This window comes from Nomascus leucogenys, chromosome 22a, assembly GCF_006542625.1.
Source record: "Nomascus leucogenys isolate Asia chromosome 22a, Asia_NLE_v1, whole genome shotgun sequence".
Lineage (NCBI taxonomy): Eukaryota > Metazoa > Chordata > Mammalia > Primates > Hylobatidae > Nomascus > Nomascus leucogenys.
The window spans coordinates 131,004,163-131,028,107 of NC_044402.1; the positions used below are offsets into that span (position 1 = coordinate 131,004,163).

General features: G+C 42.7%; 1 protein-coding gene across 2 annotated transcripts in view; it reads left to right on the forward strand.

Annotated features, from left to right (window-relative positions):
• Positions 1–19,949, forward strand: part of SP140L (SP140 nuclear body protein like) — a 60,729-nt gene extending 40,780 nt beyond the window's left edge. Inside the window, exons 9-19 of one of the 2 annotated variants that reach the window (XM_030802386.1) lie at positions 1,446–1,526; positions 4,782–4,856; positions 6,518–6,622; positions 8,687–8,829; positions 10,012–10,059; positions 13,370–13,411; positions 16,727–16,842; positions 17,556–17,664; positions 17,967–18,044; positions 18,265–18,408; positions 19,400–19,949. In XM_030802386.1, the coding sequence (XP_030658246.1) occupies positions 1,446–1,526; positions 4,782–4,856; positions 6,518–6,622; positions 8,687–8,829; positions 10,012–10,059; positions 13,370–13,411; positions 16,727–16,842; positions 17,556–17,664; positions 17,967–18,044; positions 18,265–18,408; positions 19,400–19,498 (1,040 nt within the window). In that variant the 3' untranslated portion in view covers positions 19,499–19,949. The remainder of the gene's footprint in view (positions 1–1,445; positions 1,527–4,781; positions 4,857–6,517; positions 6,623–8,686; positions 8,830–10,011; positions 10,060–13,369; positions 13,412–16,726; positions 16,843–17,555; positions 17,665–17,966; positions 18,045–18,264; positions 18,409–19,399) is intronic. The other variant, XM_030802387.1, reaches the window with a different exon arrangement.
• The last annotated feature ends 3,996 nt before the right edge of the window (positions 19,950–23,945 follow it).

The window sequence follows — 23,945 nt, forward strand, 5'->3', positions numbered from 1 at the left end:
AGTCCAGAGGCCCACAGTTAATACGGAGGTCTTATCATCCTCAGTATGACTTTTTTTAGTAGCTCGAGAAATTTTTATTAATTTGGAAAAATGTTCTTAAGAGGGCTAAATGAAGAAAGCAAGGTGTATGTGTATGTGTGTGCAACTATAAAATATACATATACATATATATAACCATATTTTATGTGAAATTTATACTTGTGAAAGTATGTTTTTATGTATCTATCCATCTTTACTTAGATATATGTAATTATCTTTGTGTATAAAGAGATATAAAGCTACATAAAAATCAATGGCAGTTCATTTATAAAGATATATGCAGCGATTACATTTAGTCTAGGTGACGTTTATATTTTTATTTGTGGTATTTAAGTGTGTGTGTGTATTAAAATTTTTAAAATCTTCAACTTTTATAATGAAAAAGTGTTCTTTAAAAGGTAACATACGCAAAAAGAAAAGCCTAGGAGAATATTTTTTAACAAATCACCATCTGGAGATAGCCATCCTCATCTGTGGCTATCTCCAGATGGTGATGTTTTAGACCATTTTATTTTCAGAATTTTCCCTAATTATATATGTTATTTATTTTAGTCATGGTCTAAGCATTTCCTTTCTCCTAGTCAATGAAGGCTGTCTTATTTTCCAAATGATGCTCAGTTTTGAATCAGTGGATCTATATAGTAAGATTTTAGAGTCATATTGAAAATTGTTTATTTTCACCAATCATATATCTTCTGTTCTTCTGTTCTTGCCAGTTTAAATGTCTGCCCAGTTTGTGGATGTACATTTTTGTTTGGAAAGAAAAACAAGTGGTTGCATTTATTTTAAGAATGGGTGTTTTGGGCCAGGCATGGTGGCTCACGCCTGTAATCCCAACACTTTGGGAGGCTGAGGCGGATGGATCACTTGAGGTTGGAGTTCGAGACTAGCCTGGTCAACATGGTGAAACCCCATCTCTACTTAAAATACAAAAATTCACTGGATGTGGTGGTGGGCGCCTATAATCCCAGCTACTCGGGAGGCTGAGGCAGGAGAATCACTTGAATCCAAAAGGCAGAGGTTGCAGTGAGTCGAAATTGTGCTACTGCACTCCAGTCTGGGAGACAGAGAAAGACTGTCTTAAAAAAACAAAACAAACAAACAAACAAACAAAAAACAAGAATGGGTGTTTTCAAATTAAAAAATTATTTGGACTGAGTCATTATAACATTTTCATTTAAGTCTGTGTGTATTATCCTAACACATTCTAAGAGACTTCAATGTACAATTAAATTCTGTGTGTAATTTAGAAGTCAACACTCCCCAAAGCAGAAACTGCTCTGGACACCTGCTCGAGGGGATCCAGAATGAAACCCAGGACTCCCTCACTTGCGTTTGGTCCAGCCTGTCAGCTGTTGTTCTGCCCAGTTCTATTAATTAATACATTTTCCCCTGCCTATCCCCAGATAACAGCAAAGCTGATGGCCAGCTGGTCTCGAGTGAAAAGAAGGCGAACGTGAATCTGAAAGACCTTTCCAAGATTAGGGGTAAGATAAAGTTTGTATCACTTTTCATTTGCCCTGCAGGTCAATGCAAATGATGAGGTTTTGAGGAGCCTAGAACCTTTATTGTTTACTAGTCAAACTTAGTCAATTTCAGAGCAGTGAAATCTAAAAAAAGCAACCCATTAGAAGCCAGGGTTGTAAGTTGATTGTATTCATATCATAGATCTTATCTGTCCAGGTTCTAAAGTTGTTTTCCTCTGTGTTTATCTGATTTTCCGGGAAATTCCTTTGCCTTAAATCATTGGCTAATTAAAATGGCTGGACCTGGTAAATTGTAAGCCGAATACAGGTTTATTTATTTTCTCACTGCCCTTTCAAGTCCTCCTCCTAGATGAGTTATTTCCTGTCCTGAGCAAGCCCTATCGCTTTCCTGTTCCCTTTTCACAACAATAAGTTTCATTTCAGTAATTGAGAGTCTTTCTGACCAAGTATTAAAACTCCAATGTCCTCCCCAGTTTAAAGCACCTTCCCTCCTTCAGCCTGGGCAAGCCTTAGTCTGGAACACATAGAGTCGGGGGTGACATGGTCAGTGTCTTCTCTTATTCTGTCTTGGCCCTACCCCCACTCCATAGCTGTTAGCTTGGTCCCATCCAGGATTGGGGAGGTGAGAGAGAGGGATGAGATCAGAGTGTGGAAGTGTCTTGCCTGACAGGTGCAGCCGTGAAATGCCATTGCAAGTGGTTGATGCACAATCACTAGCTCTTTCTTCCATGAGATGCTTTCATCAAGTCCACTGCAAGGGAAGGGGAGGGGTCAGGCATCACAGCTTGACTTATTTTGAAAGAAATAGAGCTTTACTTCTACAACCTGTATGTGAGTGAAGGGCTGAACCTGGCATAATCAGTTCCACCAACTCTTCCTATGGTCCCATAGGTGGACTGATGCATTGTTGTAGGATGTGGGTGCTTGGAACTTGGGTAATCAACTCAACCCACTTGCTTGGGACTTTCTCAATTTTGCCAGTGAAATTCTCATGTCCTAGGCACCCCCTTAGTCCTGGACAGACCAGGACAATTGGTCATTCTACTCGGTACTTGTTGGATTGTTCCCAACCGTTGGGACTTGAAGTGAAATTATGAGAAAACAGGAGGAAAGTGAAAACTCTGTCACACTTCTTTCTAGAGGTTAATACCAACCATAACAATTATTTTAAAATAACTTTAAATTATATTCTGACCACCATAGTATTTATTAGGGTTTGTGATAGGGTTTCAGTATTGTTAAATGGGTATTACAGCCTGAGACACAATAATATTTGAATCCTGCCTTGCTCAGCCACTCAATTCTGAGAGTAAAACACAGTAGTGCTGTATTATGAATTTGCTGGATTTAAGCTCCAGATTTTTCTGTACCAAGACCTCCATAGACTAGAGTAGACTTCATGGTGTTTCTTTTTTCTCCCTAAAAATGTGAGGCCTAAACAGATTTAATGAAAGCTAAATCCGACATACCCACTAGTCCCAGAAAAGATGTAACCAGACAGAAACAGATAGAGAGAAAGGAAGAAATAACTCCGTATTAGCTGGACTGTTCAAGGTTGTGGCCAGGGCTCTAGTGTCAAGCCTCGCTGGAATACAGGAGGGAAAAGAGCAGCAAGGAGATGACATCTGGATCTATTCTCACCGTACGGTGAGCGCGGACCCTCAGGAGAGGAGGGAGGGGTGAAGCAGTGAAGAGGAGAGACCTGGAGATGTCCTGGACTTCCAGAGTCCACTTGGCATCTTGCGTGGGAGAGGAGGGGAGGAGAGCTTCTCAGAGAGCCACACCTGTGTGGCTGATGTTCTATTGCCTGGAAACCTTATCTTCCAGCGGCAGGCAGCAAGATGGAGCAAAAAGATTAACATGCCTCATGGAGAACCACATTTCCACCTCTTTAGTAGTTTTTCTTAGCCCTTGGCTGTTACTATACAAGCCTCCTACCTCCCTATACAAGTTTATTAAACTCTCCTAAAGCTCTTCTTTGAGCACCTGTTATCTTGGTTAAATATCAACAGGATGACAACTTGCAAATTTGAAACTTGTTTGATCTTGGGATAAGATGTCTGTAATTATCAATATTGGTTCCTTGGGCCATTTGGGTCTTAAATGGGTGAAAACCTGATCAGTAACTGTGTAGTCTAAAGACCAGAAAGTGGAATTATATTACCAAGCCATAGGTCCACTTTGGGTCCGATTGGTCCTTTCTACTTTGCTGGCCTAATATGCTCATAATATGCTTAGAGTTTAGAGCACTTAGGAATAAGTAGGTTGGAAAATATTTCTCCATGGGGTCTACATGACCCTGACCAGCACCCCTAGATGGTGGTCATTGGATGGTGGACATTCAAAACAAGAAGGAAGGAACATTTTGTTTTCCTGCCTTGGAAAATAAAACATATTTGAATGATAGTAAACATTGAGATGCCCATCCACAGCCAATTAACGTGCACATTAGAGAACATCATCGGCTGCAGTGTCTGCCATGTCAATCCTTAATTACCATTTGGAATGAAGGTTGTGGAAGCCTCAATTCTACCCATTCCTCATGGTTAACCTTCTTCTGATTAGTTTCTTAGATCCTAATGTTTATTTTTTCCAAAGCCATGTGGACGAAGCCCTGGTCACATTTACTATCACCTTCAGCACAAGGGTACAAATATCTTCCCTCAATGTGATATGTGCAGCATACATCTCACCTATGGAACACCTAATAGGGTTTCCCTTAACTCACAGAACTGTCATTTATTTGTGTCTCTGCTAAGAGAAACCCAAATGCCTTCACTTAATTTTGTAGTTTTGTCTCAATTTTCTCTGAATATTTTAGTTTCTGTAATGACAGTAATCATCATTCTGATCTTGCAAAGATTAAATAAATTAGTAGATGTGTAAGTGTTTAACATATATTATATGCCATATATATTTCAAATATATATTTGAAATGAAATATGAAATGAAACTTCAAAATATGAAATGAACATTCAAAATATGGAATGAAGTATTTATACTGTTGCTTGAGATATATGTGAAATACTGATTTCAATTATTTTTCTAATGTAAGAATAGGAAAATGAAATATAAAGTGAACCTAATATTAGCTATCTAATTCTTCATACCTTAAAGGCTAGGGTTTAAATCTTTTTATTTATACATTAAACAGGCTTTTGGAAAGTTACATTTAAATGGAATTTTTGAAAAGCAGCAATATATGTAATACAGCTGTTCATTTGTGACTGTGATTATATTATTCTACTTTCTCAGGGAGAAAGAGAGGCAAACCTAGAACCCACTTCACTCAGAGTGACAGAGCTCCACAGAAAAGAGTCCGATCAAGAGGTAAAAAAGAAAAGAGGAATGCACTTTCAATAACTAAACATCTAATTTCCTGCGCTTTATGCTGTATTTTCAGTAATATATTTATTTAATTGTTTTATGAAGCTGTACTAACTATTGAGAAATGTATCCTATTAAGTCATTTTCCAAAATGTATCAAGGAAAGAAGGAAGTAAGTTGGTGATGGATGTACAACCAGACCCCAGGGGCCCAGGGGTCACTAAAGTGCTACTTCCACTGAAATTAATTTCAAGGCTGAAGATAATCCATTGCTGTATAAAGGGTATAACCCGTAAGTTATTTAGCTGATCTTTCTCTGGCTACACAGAAAGCCACAGGTTGCACACTAAGGTTGAACCAGAGTTGTGGTTAGAGATCTGTGTCCTAAGGCTTTTTGGCTTTTAAAAAAATCTTTGACTGTGTGATCTTGTGCTGACCACTTGGCCTTCTTTGCCTTTGTTTCCTCATCTGAGAAGCTAGAGGGTGAATTAGGCCAACCACCCTTCTTATTAGTCCATCCCAGTCTAAATAGTGTGCCCTTTTCTTTTTTTTTTGGTATCAATAAATTTATTATTTGCAAATTTTACCCATTTATAGAGATAGCTGGCCTTCCTTCCTTTCTTTCTTCACCTAATATAAACAGAGCACCTGCCACACTCTAGGTAGTATACTAGGTATTAAGGCCACCAAGATGACTAAAATGCAAGACCTTCCCTAAGGAAAAAAGTCTTCTGTAGCATAAACACTCATGAAATATCACTACTTTAAGCCAAAGGCTATAACGTACAAATGTAAATTCTTTTAAGAGGAAGCTTTGGTCCTTCAGCAGAACCCAGGCTTATGTTCACACCAGAGTAGGGAAAGAACTGCCCGTCTCCCAGGACTCTCCAGAGACTTAAATGTCCCTGTAGTGTGCCCTTTTCAAAACCAGTCTCAGGACCAAGGACCGCTTCCCCTGCCCATCATGGCCTCTACACCTCTGTTTGGAAGGGCAGGATTCACTGCTCATCCTCCTGGAGTTTTTCTTTGAAAAATTTTCACACCTACTTCTGTGGTATCAGGTTCTCAGTTCCCCACCCCCTGCCTGGTACAATTTTCAGTTTATTCTAGAGCTCCCTGCTGAGCTCCTTTCTCAGCTGTGGAGAAAGCTGATGGGGGGGTGGGGGAAATGGAGCAAAGCAGAGAATAAAAGTAGAAGGCAGGCGCCGTCTCCGTTAGGTTATCTCATCATTAGCCTCTCCCTCCTTGACCAGTCAGTGCTCAAATGGGAGACGGATTATGGTCTCTGGCTTCATCTCGGGCTACCTAACTGCAGCAAAACAGAATAGTTGGAGAGCGCCCATCAAATCAATGACAACAACTGTATGTTTCATTGTCATATAAGAATCAGTGGAGCTTACTACATTGGAAGTTAAAACAGTTTTACTGAAGTCTAATTTCTCTGATAAAGCATTCAATTTTCTGTGAAATTTGAAAGATGAAATTGGGGCACACATTCTGTAGTTATATATCAAAAATGCCACTTGGAAGAAAGACTTTGAAACTCTAGAGATTTATGGAATAGAATTTCCTAAGTACTCTTTGTGCCTTTATAGGATTTACCTCAGTGGGGAGGGGACGTGCCTTTGCAAAGTGAGACAGAATGAAGAAATCCTCTCTTTCAGCTTCCAGAAAGCACAAAGATGAAACCATGGATTTTCAGGCTCCTTTACTTCCAGTGACCTGTGGTGGGGTGAAGGGAATTTTACATAAGGAGAAATTGGAACAAGGTGGGTTTCATAGTCTTCTTTAATTTGCAACTCCTATCTGAAGGCATCACAAGAAGTGGTGAAATTATTTGTGTGAATTACACATCATTCAAGGAGTTTTGGGCCCTGTTTGGCTTGAGGGAAGGAGGAAGGGATCCCTAAGATGACATTTTCAGACTTTAAGAAATCACACCCATTAGATGCTGACTCGCACATGGAGTGTCCAGGGGGTACCCAAAGAACAAAAGAGACGACAGGAACGTCAATTCACAGATGGAAAATGTCACGTATTTTACTTTGAATCAGACAAAAAAGGGAAGAGGCCCTCAACCTCAAGCTTCATATTCTCTCTCCCTTCTGGAGTGCTGTCACCAAGGCAGGGTGCTTGGCTTAGGATGATGATCACAGGTTTTAACATTAGGAAGCCTGAGTTCCAGCCTTGGCTGTGCCAGGAGTGACTGTTCCATTCTGAGTAGAGAAGGGGACCTTTCTGAATGTGAAATCTTTCATCCAAGAGAGGGAACAATAATTAAAAACCTATCTCATGATGTAGCTGTGAGAATTAATTTACATATTAATGTAAAATATTTTACGATTGAAAATTATAAAACTGTCAAAGACGTCTATCAGAATGGCCTTCATCTCAGACCTCTCTTAACTTGGCTCTTTGAGCACCAATTAATATAAATGTTTTCATTGTGACTTTTTTTTAACAGCTTAACTGAAATACAGTTCATGTATCATGTAACTCACCACTTAGAGTATACCAATGATTTTTTTTGTATTTTCACAGGATTATACAGCCATTATTATCATCTAATTTTAGAACAATTTGTCCTTCACTAAAGAAAACCCCATGTCAATTAGTAGTCAATGCCCATTCCCACCTCACCCCAATGCCAAGCCCTAAGCAGCTGCTAATCTATTTTCTGCTCTATAAATTTGCTTATTCTAGGCATTTTCTGCAAATGGAATCCTATCATACATCCCCTTTCATGACTGGCTGCTTTTAATGAGCATGATGTTTTCAAAGTTCATTCATATTGAATGGATTGGTACTTCATTTCTTTTATTGATAAATCATATATTTCATTGTATAGATATACCACATTTTGTTTATCCATTCATCAGCTTGGGTTATTTTCACTCTTTGGCTGTTACAAATAATGCTATTTTGAGCATTTATGTAACAAATTTGGTGTGAACATATTTCAGCTCTTTGGAGTGTATATTCAAGAAAGGAATTGCTGAGTCAAATGGTAATTCTATTCTTAACTTATTGAGGAAACACCAAAGTGTTTTCCACAGTGGCTGCACTATTCTATATTCCCACCAGAAATGTATGAAGGCTCCCATTTCTCTACACACTCACCAACACTTGTTATTGTTTGTCTTTTTTATTATGATCATCCTAGTGAGTGTGACGTGGTATCTCATTGTGGTTTTGCTTTGCATTTCCTTAATGGCTGATGGGGATGACTATCTTTTATATATAACTTAATTTTTCTATTAGGTAACATTTCACAATTATTTTTTAATATCAGCTACCCGTGATTGCACAGATGAGAAAATCTCTGTTCAATAAGTCCTAAAACTGAATGAAAAATGTTGTAATAGAAGGTGCACATGTTGCTAGTGGGGCCTCCTGAGCCACAGGGCACCTATCTCAGACTGTACCCCTAAGTAAGGATTCTGCCTCCACATTGCTTCCAGAGCCATCTGCAGACTCAGGCCTGGTCTCTACCCCCAGAATTCAACAGCTAGTTGGAGTCCTCTCATCTTTCAGAATCACTTGCTTTTCCTTCTGTAAGTGCTTTTGAAATGCTCAAAAGGTTGCTCTTGTTGATAGCCATCACTTTCTTCATGGATGAAGGTCAAAGAAATGTGCACCCCCACCAGGAAATATCCTTAGAGGGGACTTTCAGGCTGGATTTGGGGCCTCTGTAGTCTGAGAGGGAAGGCCAGACCCTCCTGCTATTGATCTTCATCACAAATTGGGTGGCTCTAGATCCAGTGTGGTTAGTGGCCACAGTCTGAGCGCCGGGAACAAATTGGGCTCAGGATCAACTTACCCTGGTCTTACAGGAACCTTGGTGAAGTGTATACAGACTGAGGATGGAAATTGGTTCACCCCCAGGGAATTTGAAATCAAAGGAGGCTACGCAAGATCAAAGAACTGGAGGCTGAGTGTGCGCTGTGGCGGGTGGCCCCTACAACGGCTGATGGAGGTATACGAATGACAAGGGGCCAGACCTGCGTCCCTTCTTCTTGTTCCGTAATAATGAGGAGACTGTTTATTCACCAAATATTTGTTAGGTTATAGCTAAACCCTTGATGCCAGTGAGTTTATCCTCTCACTCAGGAGAGAGGGACCCCATATCCACAACCACACTACAGTGTAACACACTGATGTTGTCCCAGGGGCTCCGTCAGGATAGACTCAGCAGCTTGGAGGAGGAAAGGGTCATTCTGACTGGGGTGCATGCGGACAATTTTGTGCACTGAGAAAAAGAAGACAGTCGATAGTCAAGCAGGGCAGGAAGACACTTCAGAGAAAGAATGACCTGAAAACCAGAATGCCATTAAAACAAGAACCATAGTAAAAATATTAACAGCTCTGTGGATTTAGGTAGATCAGTTGTGTTCAATAAGGCACAATTCAGCAACTGGGGTTGTTTGTGGAGCACTTTAATGCCAGGCTAAGTAATTCAAATCTATAATTGAGATAGCAACAATCAGTGAAATCTTCTGAGATGGGAAATAACATTTAAAACAGTATTTTAGACAGCAACGGGGCTTTGAAATGCCTTCACTGTCTCCCCTGCTAGCAAACCTATACTCAGTCTAGAATGCTTAGCTCAAATGTTACCCTCTTCCTTATTCACTAACCTATAGCCATGGGTCCTCCCTTCCCAGGGTTCCTGAGCCCCTACTAATGCCCTTTTTTCACTATTTATATTTATCCTTCTGTGAGTGCTTTTTGTCTGTAGACCCCTTTAGGTTTTCCCATCTTCATGTACCCAAGATTGATCAGAGTGACTGACACCCAGTAGCATGTAATAAGTGTGTGCTGCTTGGATAGCTCTGGTGTAGGGACTCCAGCTGGAGTGGCACTGGTGGAACTGGAAAAGAGGTGATAGATGGTATGAGATTATGAATGAAAACCTCTTAGGACTTAGGAAAGAAGCACAAGAGAAGGGAAAATGGCCCTGAAAATGATTTTCTGGCTTCTATTGATTGGAGTCTAGAAGCACAGGTGAAAAAAGGGAGATGGTTTCTCATTCAGACACCTTGGGTTTGAGCTGGGAGTGGAACACTCAGATAGAAGTATTTAGGAAGAGGGTGGAAATGCCAGATTCACAAAACAGAAACACAGGCTGACTATGTACCTTGGTCTTTTTATCTTTCAGGAAGGATCTCTCCCTAATCCTCCAAGAATATATTACAGGAACAAAAAGGTGATTATTACATAATTTTCTACAGATTCTTGTCACATAACTGACTTAACATGTACAACATCTTATTTTATGGAGTCTCCAATTGGGTAATTATAATTAAGCTTTCACCTTCTTCACTTCCCACGTATAAATTTTTTTAATATATGCCTTCAGAGTTGCTACTTTGAATACTATGTGTATATAAAGCTAGGTCCTCTTTGCATTAAACCGTATCAGATGGAGATGCTGAGGAGCCATCAAAACAAACCTCCTGAATGTGTTTCAGCCATAGATGCGGATGTTCTAAGAGTATCAAAGTTGGAAAATCCAACACGGTCATGGAATACATACAAATATTTCGTAATAAGATGAGAGTATCATCTCCAACTCAAAATCAGATTTTTTTCATTGATGTTATTATTTTCTAACTTTTGTGAAATTGATAGAGCAAACGTTTCCTCACAGTCACTTGAGACATGTATGAAACCATATATCATTTCATGAAATAGGTAGTAAAAAGAATATTTCTTTTCTGATCTTTCACATCCTCTTTCACCTTCCAAAAAAAAATGTACACACAGATACACAGAATTCTTTCTCAACGGGAAATCATTTTCCTTTGTCAAGATGGTGCCATTGGGGAGGAAGATCTCCAGAGGCAAACATATTTTACAGGAGGAGCTGACCAGGAAAATCTTTTATGTTGATGCCACCGCTTTGGCTCTACCAGAGGGACTGTGCAGACCTGCTTTTTATCTGTGAAAGTGATTTTTCCTTCACTTAAAGAACGCAACAAACAAATAGGTTAAGTGCAGTATAGATTCAGGACAAGGTGATGGTTTTTCCAAGACTGGGTATGAATGAGAACCTGAGGAGGGGGAAGAGAAAAATGTCATCCTTATGCACTTCAGGTAGAAATACGCATTCAAGACACTCACAGACTTCTAAAACAGCTCACACACAGCTAGCCACTAAACTTCATATTCCACTGGGAACCTGAGATCCAGGCCTTTACATTATCTGATATACTGGCTGATTTGAATTCTCAGCAACTGAGACGTTTCATCCACTGGGTTTCCTGAAGGGAAACTGTGATGTCACCTATTCAGTGAGTACAGTAAAGACCAGCATCTCTACATTTCCCCAGGTGCCAGGAGAAACTCAGCCTGGATGACCCAAATAAGCTGACAATTTCTGACTAACCGACTCTCTCCCTATTCAGGGGTGCAACATTTAGCAGCAACAAGCTGCAGTTGCCTCTACATGTTGTGTCTCCTCATGGGGAGAACAGAGGTCCCCCAAGTGGCAGATCCAGGATCCATTATCAACTCCATGGGTCCTCTGTGCCTCTCAGAGCTTCTCTTGCTTGCAGAGCCACTTGGCTTCTGGAAACTTCAGTGTCACTGTCAGTGCCACATGATAGTGTCTCTGCTCAGGCTCATGACAAGGGTCACATAAACCTTTGGTGGTAGCTGCGGTGTTGTAAAACAATCTGATATACTCACCCAGAATAATCGTTGTGTGCTAATGCTTGCTTAAGAGACTCCAGTAATTTTTTTTTTCTTTTTGAGACAGAGTTTCACTCTTGTCATTCAGACTGGAGTGCAGTGGAGCGATCTCAGCCTCGCAAGGTTCAAGCAATTCTCCTGCCTCAGCCTCCCAAGTGGCTGGGATTACAGGTGCCCGCCACCACACCTGGCTAATTATTTGTATTTTTAGTAGAGACAGGGTTTTGCCATGTTGGGCAGGCTGGTCTTGAACTCTTGAAACAGTATTCATTTATTCACCCATTCAACATATACTTATCAAGCACATGCTAAATTCCAATGGCCATTACAGAAGATTGACCTTAAAAATCATTTCAGGCCAGGCATGGTGACTCAAGCCTATAATGCCAGCATTTTAAGAGGCTGAGATGGGAGGATGACTTGAGCTCAGGAATTTGAGACCAACCTGGATACATCATGAGATATCATCTCTACCAAAAAAAAAAAAAAATACCCAGGCATTGTGGTGCATATCTGTATTCCCACCTACTCAGGAGGCTGAGGTGGGAGGATCACTTGAGCCTGGGAGGTCGAGGCTATAGTGAGCTGTGATTTTATCATGGCATTCCAGCCTGGGTGACAGAGTGAAACACTGTCTCAAAAAAAAAAAAAAAAGATTGTTTCAATTTTATCGTAAACATGGATGAATTACAAATGGGTGGAGTAGGAGATTCTAGGCCAGTCAGAGACGCAGTCAGTGACAAGGTCACCTCTCAGGTGCTTGTGCTTTAGATCACACTTGTTTATAGCCTCTGTGCCCTGGGCTAGGGACAAAAGCTGAGGCTGCCTGTATCCCAGAAGTGAAAGATGCCAACTCCTGCAATGGATATCCAAAAGCAATCTAAATAAATGTAGTGGGTTACCTCTTAAAAGACAGTCACCCTGACATCTTCTTGTGATTTGGATAGAAGGGAGAGCAGGAGGCTCTCAGGAAGAAGAGCTGCAGCATAGAGGACCTTGGAGGCATTTTATCACCAGGGCTGTGTCCCTAGGGGAGCTGCAGAAAGCAGTGTTCTTCTTCTCTGGGACACTTGCATGGCCTCTGGGACTCTGAGCCCTGTGGTCCCTGGAGGCTGTGGGGGATAAGTCCTCAGCCTGATTATTATTGCAGCTCCTCTGGGTGGGATGACACAAAGGCCAAGTTTAGGAAATGTGCCTGAGGGCCCCTTGGAGTAAGAGGACAAGTAGAGCTTCTCTGACTTGGCCTGTGCAAACTAGGTCCAGACTCCCTGCAGGGAATGGGACTTGCATTGGGCTGAACAGTAGTACTTGGGCACTTTTTCTTCCCTCAGTAGATATATAGGTCCAAAAAATCAGACATGAGGTAAAGGGAAGACTGTTTAAAAAAATAAAACTTTAGACAAAATAAATTTAATAGCATTTATTGGAGCAAACAGCGATTCCTGAATTGGGCAGCACTCAGAACAAGAAGAGGTTCAGAGAGCTATGCTGCAGCAGCCCAAACAGTGAGGCCAACACAGGAGTAAGTTAGAGAAACTGTATTTAATGGGTTGTCATGGAAAGATGCTAATGAGAGGTAGATGGCGGATTCTAGTTGGTAAAGTCTCTAGTTTCGTTTTACTGTTTACATCAGGTTTCAGTTTGCTTACACAGGAAATTAAAGCACTGGAGCCACCCCAGCATACTGGCCTTCATCTCCTCCCAATTATTTTTTTACAACTGGTTCCTGAATCCCTTCAAAGATGACTATTTAAATTTAAGTAAGTGATAGATGGAAACAATGCATTCAATATCGTAAATCAATCTTTCTGTTTTTTCAACAGAGAATACTGAAGTCTCAAAACAATAGCTCAGTGGACCCTTGTGTAAGTAAATTCTGAACTACGACCCCCAGAATATTCCACTCCTTTCTCCAGGCATATATTCTGTGTCATGACTGCTGTTGCCTGAAACGTGTTCAGTCTCAGTTGTAGTGTGTGGCTGTGTGAATTCAGTTGCATCACCCAAGCCAGGTAGATGTGCCTGGGCCTTGAATGTCTCGCAGTGTGAAAGCACCCTTTCCATCTGTCTTCAGTGGAAACCCTCCAATATCCTTACCTCCTTATTCCCTTGGGTAGTGAGTATGGGAGGCTGAGCTCTAGACCACTGAGGTCTCTTGAAACAGAGCTTGAAGTGGTAATGGGTAGGGCTGGCCTGGTGATTAGGGGGAAGGCGTAAATGTGAGAGGATAACAGCATTCTTAAGTAAGTGGTGTGGATGAAAGGGAAAATCCCAAAAATGCACTCCAAGATGCAGGTAGAGCTGAAGATGGTCTTAAGCATCAGCCAGAAGGAACAGACCAGGCCAAGCTATTATGTTTAAGGTGTGGAGCCTGTCATTAGTCCTGTAAAGGAGTACATACAGGACTAGAGGTCCTTTACAGAGCCCCTATGACCAGTCTCAGGGACGCCATTAGGGTGCTGAGCTGGTTAGGACTGAAACCATCACAACCTAGCAAATCCTGAGGCATCTTAACTCAACTGCTTATCTGGTGCTCAGTACTATGCAAACTTTCTGATCCCCTGGGCCCCATCCATTCTCTGCTTGCTATATGACTGCCTGCTTTGGGTTCTGCTGAAATCATGGATGAGTTCTTTCTCTAAATGAAATTCTGGTTTGCTCCTTTTCCTTGCAGTGAGATGCCAATTTTAGGCAAGGTCACCTTCTTGCACAACTCCAGGGGGCAGCACTCACATAGAATATCATGCAATAGCACTGACACATAATACTTAACAGAGGAGGGATGCCCAAATAGTTTTATACACACCTTACCTCCAAAGCAATCCTCCAACAAGATTTAGTTCTTATCCACACTAATTTTGATGCCCGGCCAACTAAGGGACTTATGAACGGTTAAAACAGCCCTCGAGGTCAGTGTTTGTGTGGCTGATTTTGTATGAGCTTGACACGGAGGTTTATGTCTCACAGCCCACAGCCAGATGTCTGTGGGAAAAAGAGGAAAACAGCTCCAGCAAAGGTTAATAATTTTTCCAAGGCCAATAACAACATTGATTTATATTATCCCCATGCCTCCATAACCAGACTTTGCTCAGGCTGAGTCTCAAATTATCTTGCATCTTGGAGTCACCTGAAGAGCTTTAAAAAATATTGTTGCCTGGATCCCACTTCTAGGGAAATTCTAAATTAATCAATCTGGACTATGTATGAATTGAACATTAGGATTATTTTAAGGTCCCCAGATGATGCTGATACATAGACTTGCCTATTCTGTCACCTAAAGAAGAATACCAGTGCCTGTGCCTCAACCCTGACCCAATGATTCAGAATCTCTGGTGTTGGGTTCAGGACATTAGCATTTTATATACTCTCCTGAGATGAGTCTAATGAACAACCAGGGCAACAACCAAAGAACCAGAGGAATCAAATCTCTTCTTGAGAAGATATGGGTTTGGAGAAAAAAAATGGCGGATAGGAGGCAGGACTAACTTCCACCTCCAACTCGGACAGACGGAACAGCGTGTTGAGACTCACATTGTGAACATTAGCTACAAGAATCACCACAGGAACATTCCAGCAAAAGGAATTCATAGACCCTTTGAAAGAAGTGGCTTGCCACTGCAAACTCTGTGAGACAGACAAAAAACTGTGAGTTCTCAAAGTGTGAGAGGGAAAAAGTCCACCTCTGAACACGTATCCTCACTGGGGAAACTGAAAATCCAGATCACGGGAGAAGGATTTCACCTAACCTAGAGCTGAACTGAATTTAAAGAGCTGGGCAAAATATAAAAGTAGAAGTAGCAGCAGAAAGAGCCCTGTAGGCACACCACACAGGGCCACATGGGGGCTGCGCTCAGGAACAGAGGAAACAGTCAGTGGCTGTGGAGGGTGGGCTGTCCCCTGCTTCCAGAGGGAGAGTGTGATTGGCTTGTTTGAATAATTCCATGGCTGGCAGGGAAATGAAATCAGCTATTCAAAAATAAGCAGAAGGTGCAGGCGGTCCTCTTGATCAGAAGTGTTGGTAGGAAACCTTATCTGCAGGAGCAGAGCCGGCGGAGGACTTGTAGATAGACCATTCTAGGCCGTCCTAGTGTTACCAGATGTCCAGGCTGCACATAATATTGAACTCTAATTTTAGTCCTTACAGCACTTTTCCCTTGAACAGCAAAGGGCTCAGTCACAAACTGGTTCTTTGTCATGAATACACATGCATTGTCTACAATACAGCATATATGTATTGGTCTCTATATTTGCTCTATAAATTCTGTTGGTTTTTAATGACTGGGATTTGCTCCACAACACGTGGATGCAAATACTATCATATTTTAACTTCCCCAAATCAAATTAAATCTGGCTAAAGGTCCCACATATTGAGACTTGTGAGAAATGGAGAATTAGTTGATTTCCCATTCCTTTTATAGAACAAAGCACCAGCTCTTTTATGGGCCCAGGAAATGAGGACAGGGCCTCCATCTTCAACACTGTATGGTTGCTGTTACCATGGTCCTTGGTCATTAGAGATGACACCTTTGCACCTTACAATCCAAATTAGCTAAGTCATGGGAGATCTTCAGCCAGGCTCCCAGAGGCGAAGAGCTCTGTCCTCCCTGTGGCCCACCTGGTCATCTGTACTCACGGTCCTTCCCCCTCAGAGGTAGGTGCACAGCCCTCTAGGCACAAAATCTGCAGCCTAGGAACCCCTAACTAGGCCCTCTCTTCAACTCATGGGGAACTTATGGCCAAGAATATGGGATGTGATGATATTTTAGAAGGTTATTCCATCATATGTAATTCTCTGGGTCTCCCTTTCATGAGCTGATTTGTAGTATAGGCAAATGGATTTAACACTTTACTTCAAAACCTGGTTTTATCTGCAGCATAATACAATTATTCAGATTCCTATAAGATCATCCTCTTGCTTTGTTGCTAGTCTTTCTGTGTCATAATCTCTGGTTTTATAAGGAAAACGTTTTTATTCTGACATATACCCCTTCCTCCTGAACTTCGCTGCAGACCAGGATTTGTTCTGAAATCTCCATGCCATGCTTTTCCTTCATATCCCAGGGAGAAGCATACACCTGTCCATACAGGCTCACACATAGCAGTGTGTTCTAGATGCCCAGAGGGGTGGCCTTCCTGGATCTTGCGGTTCCCAGTGATGTGGACACTGTTTTACCTTCTAGATGAGAAACTTGGATGAGTGTGAGGTGTGCCGGGACGGAGGGGAGCTGTTCTGTTGCGACACTTGTTCAAGAGTCTTCCATGAGGACTGTCACATCCCACCCGTGGAAGCTGAGAGGTAAGTGACATGCAGGTGCCTCTCTTTTTATCCTTTAAGGGACCTTCCACCTGCCATGCGCACTCTCCAGCAGAATGCCTGCTTGTGTCTAGATGGGGAAGGAGCAGGTTCATCGGGTACTGGGACTCAGCAGTGTGATCCAGAGAGCAGTGGGAGACGCTGGCAGCAGGAGGTTAATGTTCTCTGTGCTCTCAGGGACACCTCCTCTGATATGCTGAGGCCAGTGCTGGGGACCTTTGCCTACATACTGGTCTCATCCTTTCCTTGAAGTTTTGCAGTAGGGTCTCCTGTCCCAGGGAGTTGAGGAAAAGAAATACCAGTTGTTTATATTTTGTACTTACTCATACAAGACAGAAAGCACGGTCTCAGGCTGATGGAGGCCCGAAGTCCCCAAAGCTGAAAGCCCAGTTTCTGACACTCAGACCTAGCAGGTAGGGCTCCTTGTGCTCCCAGCAGCTCAGACAGGGAAAGGATAGTCCACACTCACAGTGACACCACCTTCGTGAGGCTTCCCTCCTGCTGCTACCACTGAAGCGAGGGAAAGGCCAGTGGCTGGAGACCTCATGTGCAGATCTTGGATACTCTGGGAGGTGTTCCCCTCCCTCCCATGACTGAGCCCATTAGCCATTCCTGAAGGAAGACAGTGGCAGCCACAGGAACGGTGGCCATCTCCAGGGTCCCTGCCCTCTGCTCACCCATGTCCAATCTCTCAGGACCCCGTGGAGTTGCATCTTCTGCAGGATGAAGGAGTCTTCAGGAAGCCAACAGTGTTGTCAGGAATCTGAGGTCCTGGAGAGGCAGATGTGTCCTGAGGAACACATGGTAAAGCAGATGCAAACCCCAAGCCTTCTCCTTTCCCCTCACACGTGAGAATCATGAATAAGCGCAGGGGCAGGGGAATGTACCAAAAGGAGCCTGCTCTTCCGCGCCACATTTCAATGGCACTGATAGAACACCACAATTTGTTTGCACAAAAAATAACTCAGCCGTGACATGTCTGTTTCCAAGAGCCACACATGTTAGAGAAACTTGTGGAAGAAGGGTGTGAGTCGTGTGCTCTGTCTCATGCGTGTGGGCTCATTCTCTCCAAGCTGCTTTTCACTTACGGCCTCTTTCTTTTGCAGAAATGTGAGTTCCTCCTCTTGAAAGTCTATTGCTGTTCTGAGAGCTCCTTTTTTGCCAAGATTCCATACTATTATTATGTAAGTAACAACAGCAACCCATGATTACAGGCTGCCATGACATTACCTGACCCTGAAATGGGCCCTCGTGAGATTTGTGATCTTAATCCCACGGGGCGAGAGCACACACTGTCGTTAGTTGCCTTCACCTTGTTGTATTTCTGCTGGATTTTATGGGAATCCACAGAAGGTAGACGTTGAACTATGCTGGTAGCTTTTCCGCTGGTATTTTTGTCACCAGATTAGAGAGGCGTGTCAAGGCCTGAAGGAGCCCATGTGGTTGGATAAAATCAAGAAAAGGCTGAATGAGCACGGTTACCCCCAAGTGGAGGGGTTTATACAAGACATGCGCCTCATCTTCCAGAACCACAGGGCCTCTTACAAGGTAGGTGGCTCTTCCCGCTTCCATTTCATTGCTTGCCATCCTTCCCCTCATTTTCTGGTGTCTAGAAAAATTTAGTTTCCCTCATCCTGTAATAAGCTTGCACGAGCAAGGGTTCTGGAAGTGATTGATTGGTTTCAGTTCAGAACTTAAGCTCTTCTTAGCAAAGAAACAGTGAATCAAAAGGTGTCCCTGCAACCAGAACCCCACGTCCCTGAGAGCTCCTCCCCCACCTGCCCCAGAGGAGAGAGGAGCTCAGAGAGAGCAGTTGAGTCCTGCCTGCTGCAGCATATAAAGAGAAGAGAATTTCATCTTAAAGTGGTATTGTGCTTCTTATCTGCGCCCAATCCCAGAAATCCCAAACTCCAGATTCCTTTGCATGTGAATAGACCATATCCCAACAAGGACTGCCAGCAAGGAGTAGAAGTGACAGGGAAAGGAACAGATCAGTGATTTTACCTTATACCCTTCCACTATCTGAATTGTTGAAAGAACCTAGATTGCTTTTCTAACCCACTGAAATAAGCAATCAAAGCCAAAGAAGTAATAATCCCAACTGTGGAAATGATTTCACTTTTCTGCCCTGTTAGTAAGAAAGGATCATGCTGGTGAGAAACAGAAGTTACTCTTAGCTGCATGAGTTTTCAAGTTTAACCTGGTTAATGTAACTTAGGGTGTTTAAGATAAGAGTTCTACCTAACAATAGTGTATTTCACACTTCAACATTGTTAAGAGAGTAAATATCAAATGTTCTCACCACAAAAAATGATAGCTCTTTGAGGTGATGAATATGTTAATTAGTTTGATTTAATTATTCCACATAGCAGTCATAAATCACAACACTACTTTGTACTCCAAAATGCATACCATTATAAATTGTCAACTTACAGTTTTTATTTTTTAAAGACAAGAGTCCTGATCATTCTCAGTTGAAAGGTATCTAATGACACTAATGATTCGGAACATCATTTTTGTCTTTATTACTTTTTTCCAGTATAAGGATTTTGGCCAAATGGGACTTAGACTGGAGGCTGAATTTGAGAAGGATTTCAAGGAAGTGTTTGCTATTCAGGAAACAAATGCAAACAGTTGACTGGTTTAGTGGATGCTGAAGGCCTTCAGGAAATATGCCACTGGTTTGCCACTGACTTCAAACTGAGATCACTTGGGAAATAGTACATGCAGGGAGGGGCTTTTCTCTGAGCCTCCCTCATCTGCCCAAAAACAAATCCTCAAAAGAAATTTGATCATCATGAATCCCATCCCCAAGAATCTCATCAACCAGGGAAGAGGAACTGAGATCACAGGGAAGGAGATTGGAGGTGATACCAGCACAGATAGACTCTCGCCTCTTCTGCTGAGGTCTGCTCCAGACAACATTTATTACTCACAAGACCTTTTTCCTCTGTTTTTTTTGAGACGGAGTCTCACACTGTCACCCGGGGTTGAAATGCGATGGCGCAATCTGAGCTCACTGCAACCTCCGCCTCCTGGGTTCAAGTGATTCTCCTGTCTCAGCCTCCTAAGTAGCTGGGATTACAGTGCCTGCCACCATGCCCAGCTAATTTTTTGCATTTTTAGTAGAGACGGGATTTCACTATGTTGGCCAGGCTAGTCTCGAACTCCTGAGCTCATGATCTGCCCGCCTCGGCCTCCCAAAATGCTGGGACATGACAGGAGTGAGCCACCATGCCTGGCCACTCGCAAGACCTTTTATCTGAAAACCAGCCAAGGGTTATTCACGACATACTTCTTCCCTTCACTCTCCCACGTCTGTGGCCAACTCCCTGCAGAACCCCCAAACCCCCGTTCTTTTCGATAGCTCACGATGGCGTATGAGTGTCAATCATCTGACTCTTCTTGGAGTCTCATATTTCGTGGAACTCCTGTGCAAACATATATTATTAAAATTTTTTTCCTCCTGTTAATCTACTTATGTCAATTTAATTCATTTGTAGCTCAGCCAAAGAACCTAGCAGGGTAGAGGGAAGCCATTTTTCGCTCCCCTGCAAAGCGGTTGGCATCCTGACACCATCTCCTCTTCTGGCCAGGTCTTTTCATCCCCAGCTGCTGAGTGGTGGCTGCTGATGCCAGCAGTCCCCAGAATATTACCCTTGGTTAAATGGAATCAGCTTCACCTGGAAGTGATGCCCGTGGCCTGAGGCTGGCCCCTTTGCCTCAAAGCAGGACCAAGGGTGTGGTGTGCGGCTACTCTGTGCTCCCAGGTATCAGGCTGGAGCTAGTCTCCAGCTGTTGCCACATCCTGGCTTAGCTTTTGCCCACATGATGAGCTTCCCCCACTCCCTTCTGAGCAAATGCTCACCATCAATTTCTTGCTTAAGGGACTTCATCCCAGAATGTGCTTCCAGGGAATGCAACGTAAAGTAATGGCCCCAGGAAGCAAGCTCTGAAGACAGGATTCTGGAGTTGGATCACTGTCTAGCCCAGTGGTGCTGGGTGGAATATGGATAGTCCCAGAAGTGCTATCACTAAGCAGTTGCCCAAATTTTCACCTGTACTAAATTGGATGAGCTGCAGGTCAAGCTATTTTAGTACAGCTATGTACTAAAATAGCTGGTACGATTTTCTGGCATTTAAGAAGTGAGGAAAAGTAACTATAAGAAATATGGGTTTTGGTGGGTATTACTAAGTGCCATTAATGTCTTGAAAAGGGTAAGTGACAGGTTTAGATCTATTCGTTACCAACCTAAAGAGAAGAGACGCTCATACCTGGAGCTGGAAGGCAGACAGCAAGGAAAGTCTGGTACAGGCCTGATTTTATGAATCGCAGAACTTCAGAGAACACTGAATTCTAAGCTCAGGATGGTCTCTTATGCCAAAGTCAAGGCCTTAGAACTCAGCGTGGGGCTATCTAGATAGATGTACATGAGAACTTTGAACTCCAGATGCCCCCTGAACCTACTGGGTTTGCAGAAAAGTCTTTCTGCCCCTTGTTGGAAGAGACAGCAACCACCCCCACCCAACTCCCGATTTTTCTAGAATGAAGACTGTGTAGAGACCACTCAGGACAATGCAAGTGAACAGTCATGGGTAGGGCGGCAAAGTGAAGAGAGCGTTTATCCTCCAAAGGAGCTGTAGGACTGGCCAGCATGCATCAGCAGGAGCAAGGAGATTGTGTCTGGGAGTGGATCCTGGTCCAGGAAGGGTGAAATATGAAACCAGATAAGTGAGGATTATTGACAAAAGGGCATGCTTCTCTACCACAGAGTTTAACTAGCCTGGCATGGGCCAAAGGTGATGATTCTGATATACTCCTGGGTGGCTCCTAGAGACTTAGTATAAGCCATGGTACACGTTAAATCAAGTGGAAGCAGAGACACCAGAACTACTGTGGCAGAGTCTGGGAAAAGGGGTCCCAAGGATAGGGAAGTTGGTGTGCTAGAATGACTCTGCACTCTACAACTGGAGAATCCATCCATCAGGCAACCGAGTTCCTCCTAGGGAGGACACTACTAATGTGCCTCAGACACTAACTAAGGGGAGAAGGAATGCACTGCTGAGGGGGCAGCACATCCTTGAGAAGCTCAATGGTGGCTGTCCCCTGCAGGCTGGAATAATGCTAGGGATGTTTTATAGAACTGGATCGCCCAGTAGTGAGCAAAATGATAGAATTCCAGAATAACAGAGGCCAAGTGGCAGCATTTACCTGTGAGGGCAAGATAAAGTAATTTCCCTAACAGGCATGAATGTGAGAGTGACAGCTGGGAGGCCTGGTCTGTAGGTGTCCATGAAGATGGCTAGTAGGACGTGCTGTTCCTCTAGGCAAGACACATATTGCTTTAGACATATAATCAAAAGAGATTGGAAATCGATGAGCAAAAGGCTGAGGTCAGCTCTCTAAAGGCAAAGTCTTAGACCCCTTTCCCAGCTTCCAAACCTCAGCCAGTTCTCAGTGGAATCCAGAACTCACTGATGGAAATGAGGGCAGTTTCTCATAAGGAAGAACCTTGTAAGTGTGCACAGCACTGATTCCCTCAAGTTTTCGTGGGAGGGCTCTATAGCCAAATTTTTCGAGTAACTCACACGCTGGGGAAAGGAAAATACACAGATCTTTCAAGGGATGTTGAGTATGATATCATAGTTGATGCTAATCCCTGGGGACTCAAAGCACTGTTGTAGCCCCTGTTAGAGTAGAGTACGTGGAGGTGAGGTAATGTCCATCTCACAATGGGCACTCTGGATCCACAAAGCCACCCAGCAATCATTTCCCCATTTCCTGAATGTATAATCAGGATATACATTCATACATACATCATAAAATATAGCAAATGGCTGACCTGGTTCCTTAACCTCTGGTTTCCTAACCTATGAAATAACAATGACTGTCTTAGGGAAGGCCAAGCAGAAGCCTCTGAAACTGAAGTTTCATGGTGGAAAAAAGTAAGTTAAAAGCAATATCACATTCTTGGGGAATGATAGAGATTAGTGCCACCTACAAAGACATGAAGGAGGCAGGGGTTGTTATCCCAGTTACACTTCCATTTTAATTCAGCAGTCTGCCCTCTGGTATCTCCTGGTGGTTCACGCTGCTAAATGGCTCCTAAAACTTAACCAAGAAGTAGCCCCAATTACAGTTGCTGTGCCAAACGTGGTATCTTTATTATAACGGGTTAGCACAGCCTTAGCAAGTGATATGCAACTGTTAATATGGAAATGCCACTTTTAAAGGATCCAGCAGGATGTAGGTTGAGAAGAAATTCACATTCTCAAGGATTGGACAACAGTTACAGTCTTGCTCCAGGGCAAGGTGAATCCTGCTCTGTGTTACAATATAGCCTTTCTGGACACTCTGCAATACATTACATTGGTCAACTGTATTGAAGACAGTATGTTCATGGGCCTGATAAGCGAGAAATGTTGACTATTCTGAATGACTTAGTAAGTCATAAACACTGCAGATGGTGGGAGAAAAACGTTACAAAGATACAAAGATATGCCATATAGGTAAGCTTTCAGGGCTTCAATGGTCTGGAGCGTGTCAGAGCATCCCCTCCAAAGCTCCAAGCTGTTGCACTTCATACCTCCTACCACTAAGAAACCCAGAGCTTGGTGGTCCTCTCCAGGTGAGGAGAATCACCGTGGTTGACATTCTGATGAAAGTGATTCTAGGCTTTGTAATGTGGTTGTGTGTTTGGGAGGCAGGGAGTGGGGAGGCAGTGGGTATACCATCTTAAATAAAAATGTGCTAATCAATGTTTTTCACTTAACAATATAAGATGGACATTGTCACATCAGTAAATACAGCTCTACATCATCTGTGCCATACCTTTCATTTATCCTCAAAACTGAATGACAGTTGGCTCTTTAGTTATTTTTGGTTTGGTAAGCATAGTAATTTGTACTGAGAGGCAGCACAGGCTAGCATTCAGGAGCACAGCCTCTGTAAGTAGAAGCCCAGTTCCTGCACTTCTCCACTTGCTGACTGTGTGTCCTTGGGCAAGCTACTCATCCTTCCCCTGTACTGTTTCATCTGTAAAAAGGAGATACTAGTAGTAAATAGCTCACTGGATTATTGTGAG